The sequence below is a fragment of the Rhinolophus ferrumequinum genome, chromosome 13 (assembly GCF_004115265.2).
Source record: "Rhinolophus ferrumequinum isolate MPI-CBG mRhiFer1 chromosome 13, mRhiFer1_v1.p, whole genome shotgun sequence".
Lineage (NCBI taxonomy): Eukaryota > Metazoa > Chordata > Mammalia > Chiroptera > Rhinolophidae > Rhinolophus > Rhinolophus ferrumequinum.
Window position 1 is genome coordinate 13,875,675 of NC_046296.1, and position 10,776 is coordinate 13,886,450.

The following is a 10,776-nucleotide window of genomic DNA, read 5'->3' on the forward strand; positions in this document are numbered from 1 at the left end:
ACACACAGGCTCGCAAGGAATGACAATTAAGTTCACAAACATGGTGCAAAGATGTTGCTAACCTTTTTTGATATCGGAGGGATTATTCATCATGAATTTGTACCAACTGGACACACAGTCAACCAAGTTTACTATTTGGAAGTGCTAAAAAGGCTGAGTGAAAAAGTTAGACGACCAGAACTTTTTGCCAACAACTCATGGCTCTTGCATCACGACAGTGTACCCGCTCACAGACACTGTCTGTGAGGGAGTTTTCAGCCAGTTAACAAAAAAACTGTATTGGAAAACTCTCCCTGCTCACCTGATCTGGCCCCCAGTGACTTCTTTCTTTACCCGAAGATAAAGAAAATATTGAAAGGAAAATATTTTGATGACATTCAGGACATCAAGGGTAATACGACGACAGATCTCAGGACGTTCCAGAAAAAGAGTTCCAAAATTGCTTTGAAGGGTGGACTAGGCACAGGCTCAGTGCATAGCTTCCCAAGGGGAGGACTTGGAAGGTGACCATAGTGATATTTAGCAATGCGTTATGGAGCACTTATCCTGGGATGAGTTCGCCAACTTAATTCTCAGATCTCCTTGTTCTCAAACCCAGTGAAAACTGGATAAATACAATGAGGATCGTGAGCAAATAGCCAACTGGACAACTGCTGGAGTCTGGAGGACAGTACTAAGTTAGAAGCAGATATGGTCCCCCAGAAGCAGAACAGGTGAGTAGCCAAGGAAAGGAATCTATGTCAGAAAAACTAGCCAAGGTCAGAACGAGAGCCTGAGACAGTTACGTCTTGTTGACTGCAGTAGAATTCTGTGGGGGTCCATCCCTGCCCACTTTCTCTAAGAACTCGGTTTCATACGCAGGTCCTACTTAAGAGGTTACCATAGCTCCCATAATAATACTATGTGAATCAAACTCCTTGCCCGAGTTGATTGAACTACAGTGAACACCCAGTCCTAGCGAGAATAATCATATACTCTCCTGAAAATGAATTTGTTCAGTGAGAATATAATCTTTTGAGTCACTGGAGTGAAAAGTTTGGTAGAACTCTAATACTCTAATGAGTTAGCCATGTTGGAACGCCTAGCCTGTACCCTACAGGCAAGGACACTGATTAGTTGAAAGAGTATGAACAAAATCCAATGAGATAAAGACAGGAAAAGAAGGAGAGAGTACCCTCACTTTCTGACTTTGTTCTTCCTTTTCCTGGGACTTCATGAGACTCAGCTCTATGCCCTAATCTTGGGTGCGTTGAGGTAAATCCACGTCCTTCCAGAAACATGCCATTTTGTTTCATTGAGTTAGAATGCATATCAGAATCTAGCTAAGCCAACCTAAATGAAGCCTGTGTCCTATCTCAGGCAAGATGCCTTTGAGCTGTCAGCAACCCAACAGGAGTATGAACTCTGAAGGAGGAAGTTGTTGAGAATTCAGATATTGATCTCACACAAAGTTATATCCACCTTATTCCCCAAATGGAGGGGGAGTAGTTTCAATGAGAGAAAAATAAGAAATGACAAATATTAGGAGAGAGGGAAGTATTTTATCCACTGTGTCAAGAGAAGGAGAGCTCTGGACTGTCTCAAAGGCTTTACATTAGAACCTCATTATGATTCCATTTGCATTGCAGTTACTATGACTCCCAGCATGAATCTGACACCATGACAGTTTTGCAGGATCCAAATAAGGAAGAAAGAGAGGAAAACTGGGGATTCCAGCTACTGGGAGGAAACTGATGAGCCATGTCAGTGGGATGTTATGAAAGCCTGCCCCTGGAAGGTATAAATACCCCTGCTCAGATCTTCTTCAGTGAGACTTGCTCTCTGAGTTCATCCACACTTCCCTCTCAAGTGTGTACTTTCACCTCAATAAACTTCCTGTGCTTTCTTGCATCTGTCTTGCACTTGAATTCTTTCTTTTACGAAGATAAGAACCTGGACTCCACTGTTCCAGGTTGAGTCTTCTCTTGGACATCCTCGTGAGCCTCTGGCCACGATTAGGCTGGTGCTGTGTATTTTGCAGAGGAAGATCAGAAAGATACATTCTCATTCTTATAGCAAAGGTACATACCATCAAGGAGACTTAGCACTGTTGCTGTTGATTTTGGTCACCTGGCTGATGCAGTGTTGGTCAGGTTTCTCTACAGCAAAGTTATTCTTTTTCTAGTCCCTTTCTGTGCTTTACTCCTTGGAAGGAGCTCACTATGTACAGCCCGCACTTAAAATGTGGGAAGTTATGCTCCCTCGCTGTGAACGTGGAACAACTCCATAAAGTATTTGTAATTCTTTCTGCATGAAGTATTGGTCATTTCTGCTTAATTAACATGTGCATATTAATATATAATATATTCATAATTAATTTTATCATTGTTGACTCATGGGTATTTGCCTTATGCTTTCACTTATCATCCAATTCTACCTGATTTGTTTTATTGCCGAAATACTTCCAAGTTTGGTCTTTGGGAGCTCTGTCAGCGAGCTTCTGTGTCCAGATGACACAACCCCATCAATAGGTTTTTATTTTTATAAACACTTCCTTTATTTATAGCATAACAAGATGCTCCAGGATCATTTTATATGCTACCACCCCTGTCTGAGGGTCAATCATTTCTTCAAGAAGCTCCTGTTCCTTTTATTGGAGAATGGCATTAAATCTAAGATCTGGCACACACTGTCCCAGAGTTTCTAGATATAATGTTCTCTACCCCCCAGATTTATTGAGGAATAATTGGTACACTAAAAGTGCACATAATTAATGTACACAATTTAGGATTTTGGACACATGTATAGACTCATGGTACTATCACCACAACCTAGGTAGTAAATATATCCATCACCTCTGAAAGTTTCCTTATGTCCTGTTTTTTGTTTATGAGTTTTGCTTATTGTGGTAACAACACTTAACATGAGATATATCCTCCTGACAAATTTTGAGTGCATGATACCTTCTGTTAAGTACAGGCACTATGTTGTGCCTTAGATTCTGGAAGCATTTCTTGTGTCTCTTGATATGAACATGGGATTTTTCTCCTTTATTCTTTTCATTTGGTGTAACACATTGATTGATTTGCATATGTTGAATCACCCTTGCATCCCAGAATTAAATCCCACTTGGTCATGTTGTATGAAGCTTTTAATGTTCTGTTGAAATTGGTTTGCTAACATTTGTTGAAGGGTTCTGCATCTATATTTGTCAGGGACACGACACGCAGTTTTTTTTTTCCTTGTGGTGTCTTTATCTGGACAGATTTCAAAGTGGTTATTTTTCTGTTCACCACAAGAATCTGGTGGGGTTTCCAGAAGTAAAAGCCATGGATGGAGGCTCCTTAAAATTGCAGCCTCCAGGAATTTCACACACTTTAAAGCCAATACACACTCAGCATTCAGCAGCTTGTGAAAATTATCAATAATGTCCCTAAGAGATTATGACTCTAGCAGCTCCTGCTCCATGTTAGCAGAAATGAGAAGGACTCTATGCATTCTGGAGCCTCTGCAGGTTTCAGGATTATGTTAGTCCAGGAAAGTTGTGGGTTTTGAAATTAATTTTTTTTTTTAATGTTTTAAGGAAGAGTGACAACTCCCAATGCTCCACATTTCAGCATTGTAACCAGAGTCCAAGTAATTCATGTCTTACTGTATTTTAGTAAAAAACAGTATGGTACAAGCTAGATTACAAATTAAAGAAAAGAATTGATTCTTCATGGAAATACTTTCAGAAGTTCTGTTATAATATCACCAGAGCCTAACAGCAATCCCACGAAGCCTCTCATGAAACAACATCAGGAGGAGGGCACAACAGAGAGTGTTTTTCTCTGTACACAACAAAACCCCCACAAACAGAGCGTACATACTCGTACTCCCCAATACACACTAGTGGGGATACACGTGAAATCATTTCCCCAGGGGCCTGAATGAAAGTGAACAAAGGCAAGACCTCAATTTTCTCCCATACCCACTTCTTCCCCAGAGTCTTGCTGTGAGGCTGAAACACGAAGGCACACATGTATGGAGTAAAATATTTATTATTACTCTTTGAGTCCTCAGGCAATGAAACACAAAAAGCCTGAAATGAGAGTGAGGATGAGGGTAAATCAGAAATAAGAGATCAGGTTCGAGGTTGCGGGGAGAATATTCCCTTGCTGGGTGGGTCTTCTCACTTGGTCCCATGTTGACAATGAGCTGCATCCCAAATTCTGGTCGCTCACTCTCACCCCATCTAGTTCTCGAACTTGCAGATATAGGGTAACTTCTCACGACATTGATAATCTTTCCATTTCAGATATCCTGCAGAGAGAGAAAAGCTAAAGTGATTGGGGCCGATGGAGCTTGTGACCCAAAGGAGTGGCATCTCTGATCTGGGTTTGGATTGAAGGCCCCTCCCTCTTCTGCACCAGGGCCCACACTCTAGGGGAAGGAGACTCACATAAAGAAGAGATGGGAGGGGATGGGAAGAGACTAACCTACATTGCCTTTCCTACCTTAGGAGGATTCCCTGAGGTCAGGCCCAGAAATGGGGGATGAGGGGATGGAAAGGTTGGCCATAGTTTGCTTTTCTCTTTCTTACCTGAGCTTCCTGACAGGCTCCCACAGTAGCCAGGGTTTGAGATGGTGCAAGGATTTCTCTCCCAGGCTTCGTAATTCAGCACATCATTACTACTCCACTCCCATCCACCGGCATTCGGCTGATAGCCCTATAGAGAATGGAGCCAGGTGAGGAAAAACGGCCTTTAGATTCTCCTTGAACAATCCCCTCAGCTGGATATCTGATCCCTTTCTCAGCATCATGAAATTTGTTCTGCTCTTGCAGTTGTTGCCACAGAACTCTCCTCTGGGAAACTGTCCCTACCTCCTTCTCCCTTTTGGCAAATCCCACAGCCAATAATCACTAAGAACAACCACTCAGTGTAATGTTACTGGCTGAATGAAAATTGCTGGTGCATTTGTAATCGATTATTCTTTGAACCTTAAAGGCAATGTCAGTTCTGCTTTTTATCTTCATTTTGAATTCCTCAGCACAGTATGTGTAGCCTCAATGAAGCTCAGAGCACAGATTACAAGGCACTATGAGTTAGTTGTGTAAAAAAGCTTGACAAGAGGCAGATTAACTTCAACTGCAGATAAGGATCCTCCACAAAACTCATCCTTTCAGCTCACCCCAAGGCCCTCCCTTTTCCCCACACATCCCCTCAATTCTATGAGCTCCAAAACACTCTAAGGTATTTCCTGGGAAGGCACAGGGGACAGGAAGTGGGTCTGAGTAGCCATAGCAGCGTCAAAGAAGAGAGAGATGCAATTGTACCTGTGTGGGGTCATGGAGCCCAATCCAGACGTTTGATTGGCCCTTCAAATTGTTCTTGACAAGAGAGGCCAGGAAGGATGCCTCACCCGCACTGAGTACAGACACAAGGTTTCCTGAGGGTCGCTTCTGGCAGGCAATCTGTGTGGGGAAAGAAGAGACTGAGGAGGAGCTTGAGATGTCATTGGGGAAGGGCACGGTTTAGGTAGGTGAGAAGAGGTGTTTGTGCAAAAGTTGAGGGTGCCCGTTCTTACCCTCACAAAGTCTGCAGAATGGAGACCACGTTCTCTCCCTCTGGTCTCAACTGTACTTTCCCCTCTCACGCCCAACTGCAAGTGCAACTACTCACATCAGCTTCTGTCCAGGATTTTGGCGTCGTAAACAAGGCATAACAGTGGAAGCGATAAGCATAGGAGCCTGCAGGACAATTTCTCCTCGGAGAGTCAAGTTTGTTCTCAGGGTCTTGACCTGGGTAGGAAGGAAACAAAGGAGAAGGATGGAGAGAAATAAAGAACGGGGGTTGGGGTTGGAAGTAACCTTAGGGAAATATGTATGAGGCCAGTAGTTGTGAAAACGACACCAAACTCTTCACTACCTCTTACCATTGCCAGCACTTTCAGGATTACTTGATCTTGAAGCAGCCCCATTAAATGAAGGACCATCTCTTTTCTTTCTACCCTTGCCCTTTATTCAAAAGTCCAAGACTTCTCCTACTCTGAGCTGACTGTTCCCACACTTGATTCTCCACATTTTCCATCCAGTTATCTCATTATTGACCCTTCATGCCTTCCCTCTTCACCCTGCTTATGTAAATTAGAGTCCACTCACAAAATGGAAATTATCTCATTTCATTGTTAATGGACAATGTGATGCCTCCTACCACTAGTTACCCCAAAGGAAGCAGTGATGATGGAGGAATTGCAGGCAGTTTCCTTGTGCGAGGATATACCTCACCTTTGCCACATGCATCACACAGGAGGCTTCCTCCTCCTCTTGGCCCTGAGCATTCAGAGGGAACCTAGTGTTAGAAGTATTGAAATCTCACCTTGCACCTGAGATAGAAGCATCAGGCAGGAGATCAGCATCCAGGACACGCTGGGGAGGGCCATGGATGACAGCATCATGTCCTTGACTTGAAAAAGCAATCAGAGATCATTGAAGAAGTGTGGTCAGAGAGAGTGCATGCAGAGAATCCTCTGTTCCCCCTCTTGCTTTTTCTTTGTCTCCTAGGAATGAATTTATCTTGGTGACATCCATCCCATTCTCTAGCTCTGCAAATACCTGGAGAATCTGTACACTCTACTCACCCAGAGACTTCCCAGAAACCTCCTTAGCTTAGTCTCAGAGCTCCTATGTTCTTAAGACTAGAATCGTCCTATAACATTCTCCCAACTATGTTGTAGCTCATCTTCCCTTGGGTCCTATTTACCTGTTCTGCAGGTATCTGCGATGGTTGGTCAAGTCAGAAAAGACCCGGCCTTTATAAGAAGATCAGAGGGAAAGGCACTGTAATGAGTAACAGATACGTGGCATCAGGTCTGGGATCATGAGGAAGGGCTTGGCATTGGTTCAAGGAGCTTCTCACCGTGGGGAGTAGACTCTTCCTACCGATGGCTGGAAACTACCTCAGGTGTTACTTCTTTCCCTTTAGCTGGCCAGCACTTTCCTGATTAACAAGTGAAGTTTGGACTTTCTGCTCTCATGCCCAGAATCCTTGTACTGGAAACTTCCGGGGATGAAGGTAGCCTTGTAGCACAAATTCTGATGTTACATAGTTTATAAAATAGTGTGGCATTGGATAGATAAAATGTCAAAAATGTGTTTTTGAGTTATCTGCTAAGAACTTACTCCTGTCGGCATATGTATAAATGTTTTATTTTCAGTACATGTGTTTGGTTCTTTAAACCTCTTAAGATTAAATACAAAACAAATTAGTAAGTTAAAATTTTGTGGGTAGAAGAATTGGAATTGCTGGTGAGAAGCAAGTATGTGTTGAGGAAAGAGTAGGAACAGAAATCAAGTGAAGGAGCAATGTTTAAGGGTTGCAGCATTGTTATAAGTCAATAGTCAAGCCAGGATTGTGAGGAAAAACAGATTAACAAACTGGCCTTCCCCAGCCATCTCAATGTGGGAAGACTGAGAAATACTTCAGTTCAATTCTGAACTGGCAATTTTATACCTGAAGGGGACATTCACAGATTGTTATCTGTAGTTGATGGGGGTCTTCAAGACACTTTCAGGGAACCGTGTGGTTGTAATGTTTATAATTATACCAAAGTGTTATTTGTCTTTTTGTACTTTGTTGACGTTTTCACTGATAGGGCAAGAGCAAAGGTTGGTAAAAGTGCCGGTGTGTCAGCATTCATCAACACAGTGGCATCAACCTGTGTTCTTTATGTTGATACACTTGGAAGAAGCCAGAAAATATAATTTTACTTGAAAATGTCCTTGATGAGCTAGATGAAATAGTAAAGATAATTACTTTTAGTAAATCTCAAACGTTTAATGTTCTGTATGACTAAATTGGAAGTCTGCATAATAAAGTATAATAGTTGTCCTGAGAAAAAGCATTTGTAATGGTTTCAATCTACAGTTCATGAAACAGAATTCTTGCTTGAAAAATTGACTGAGTGATAAGCTTGTTATTTTGCTGTGGGCATTTTGTTGACAGTTTTTTGAAATGCTCAAAGCAAGTTAGTAAATGAATATTTTAAAGACTCTGTTTTAATGTCTATATATACACACACACACACATATATATATATATATATATATATCTTATGAATAAAAATTCTTTGTATGTAAATGCATCAATAAATCAACAAACAACAAGTGCTGGTGAGGATGTGGAGAAAAGGAAACCCTCGTGCACTGTTGGTGGGATTGCAGATTGGTGCAGCCACTATGGAAATCAGTATGGAGGTATATAAAAAACTGAAAAAGCAACTACCTTATGACCCAGCAATTCCATTTTTTTATCTATCCAGAGAAATCAAAGACACTAATTTGACAAAAAATATATGCACCCCTATGTTTATTGCAGAACTATTCACTATAGCCAAGACATAGAAACCACAGAAATACCCATCGGTAGATGACTGGATTAATGAACTATGGTACATTTATACAAAGGAATATTACCCTGCCATAAAGAAGAATAAAATGTTACCATTTGCAACGATATGGATGGACCTAGAGAACATTATGCTAAGTGAAATAAGTCAGATGGAGAAAGACAAACACCATATGATCTCACTTATATGTGGATTCTAAAGAATAGAATAAATGAGCCAACTAATCTGAAACAATCTCAGAGATATAGAACAAAAGCTGAGGGCTGCTAGATGGGAGGGGGGTGGGGATGAGGGAGAAGGTGAGGGAATTGGAAAGCACAAGTTTGTAACCACAAGATTGCCACAAGAATACGAAAGACAGCTTTGGGATTATAATCAATAATGTTGTAAAGTTTTGGTAGGGTATATGGTGGACACTAGTCTTATTAGGGAGAACACGTCATGGACAGTATAGATGTCTGACCACTGCAGTGCACACCTGAAGCTGAATAATACTGAATGTCAACTATAACTATAACTATATATATATATATATATATATATATATATATATATATATACATGTATATATATATATGTTTTCACAGGATGTGGAGTACAACATAGGGAATATAATCAATGGAATTGTAACAGCTATATATGATGTTAGAAGAGTAGTAAATTGAGAGAGGGGGATTATCACTTTGTGAGGGGTGTAAATGTCTATTTATTACATTGTTTTAGTTTTGTACACCTGAAATTTAAAAAAGTTGAAAAAAAAGAATGTAAAAGTGTCTTGAGATCATACAGTTTGAGAAATTCTGATTAGTATCAGGCTACCAATTTCCAGAAAATATGGGGGATGAAGAGAGATTTCATGTTACAACATAAGAATACAATCAGCAAAGTCAAGAAGGTGGGAAACTGCAGGACAAATGACTCCAATTCCCCAGCAAATCAATTTAAAGAAAAAAAGCAATATTATACCCTAGTTTCATGCCATTGTGGTAAGATAAGACACGTGATATGATTTCAATCTTCTTAAATTTGTCGAGACCTGCTTTGTGGCCTAATATGTGGTCTATCTCAGAAAATGTTCCATATGTACTTGAAACGAATGTATATTCTTCTGCTTTAGGGTGAAATGCTCTGAAAATATCAATTAAAGCCATCCATCTAGTGTGTTATTTAAGGCCACTATGTCCTTGTTGATTTTCTGTCCAGCAAATCTGTCCATTGGTGTCAATGGGGTGTTAATTCCCCCTACTGTGACTGAATTTCCGTCAATCTCTCCTTTTATGTCAGTCAATATTTGCTTTATATATGTAGGTGCTCCAATGTTGGGTACATAGATGTTTACTAGGGTTATATCCTCTTGTTGGATTGATCCCTTTCTCGTTATGTACTGTTCTTCTTTATCTCTTATTATAGTCTTTGTTTTAAAGTTTATTTTGTCTGATATAAAGATTGCTACCCCAGCTTTTTTTGGTTTGTTTCTATTTCCATGAAATATCTTTTTCCATACCTTTACTTTAAGTCTCTGTGAGTCTTTTGTTCTGAAGTGGGTCTCTTTCAGACAGCATACGTGTGGGTCTTATTTTCTTATCCATTAAGCTACTCTGTTTTTTTATTGGAGCATTTAATCCATTTATATTTAAAGTGATCATTGATAAGTACATAGTTATTGCCATTTTATTATTTATATTTATGTTCTTTGTTCTTTGATCTTCCCCTTTCTTTTACTTAAAGAAGTCCTTTTAACATTTCTTGTAATACTGTCTTGTGGTGATGAATTTCTTCACCTATTTCTTGTCTGGCAAGCTCTTTATCCTTCGATTCTAAATGATAGATTTGCTGGATACAGTAATCTTGGTTGTAGGTCCTTGCTCTTCATGACTTTGAATATTTCCTGCCAATCCCTTCTGGCCTGCAAAATTTTTGTTGAGAAATCAGCTGAGAGTCTTAAGGGAGCTCCCTTGTAATTAATCAGTTGCTTTTTTTTTTTTTTTTTTTTTTTTTTACTGCTTTTAAGAGTCTCTCTTTGTCCCTAACTTCTGGCATTTTAATTATGATGTGTCTTGGTGTGGGCCTTTTTGGGTTCGTCTTGTTTGGAACTCTCTGTGCTTCCTAGACTTGTGTTTTTTTTTTTTTTTCCTTTGACAGGTTAGGGAAGATTTAAGTCATCATTTCCTCAAATAGATTAACGATACTTTACTCTCCCTCTTCTCCTTCTGTTGCTCCTATGATGTGAATGATGCTATATTCAATGTTTTCCAAGAGATCCTTTAAATTATCTTCATTTTTTAAATTCTTTTTTCTTTATGTTGTTCTGATTGGGTGTTTTTTTTACTACTTTGTCTTCCAAGTCACTGATTCTATCTTCTTTATTTAATCTGCTCTCGATTCCTTCTAGTGTATTTTATATTTCAG

At 40.0% G+C, this 10,776-nt stretch overlaps 1 protein-coding gene across 2 annotated transcripts; it reads right to left on the reverse strand.

Annotated features, from left to right (window-relative positions):
• Window positions 1-4,008: 4,008 nt before the first annotated feature.
• Window positions 4,009-6,857, reverse strand: LOC117033158 (lithostathine-like). Of its 2 annotated transcripts, none has more exons than XM_033125146.1 (6): window positions 6,723-6,857; window positions 6,339-6,425; window positions 5,643-5,761; window positions 5,297-5,434; window positions 4,562-4,688; window positions 4,009-4,281 (listed from the first exon to the last, which is right to left on the reverse strand). In XM_033125146.1, exons 2-6 carry the CDS (start codon window positions 6,415-6,417, stop codon window positions 4,214-4,216), a joined length of 531 nt encoding a protein of 176 aa, XP_032981037.1. In that variant the 5' UTR covers window positions 6,418-6,425; window positions 6,723-6,857; the 3' UTR covers window positions 4,009-4,213. The 2 variants fall into 2 exon arrangements, with proteins under 2 accessions (XP_032981037.1, XP_032981038.1); XM_033125147.1 differs by lacking the exon at window positions 6,723-6,857 and adding an exon at window positions 6,601-6,709.
• Between the last annotated feature and the right edge of the window lie 3,919 nt (window positions 6,858-10,776).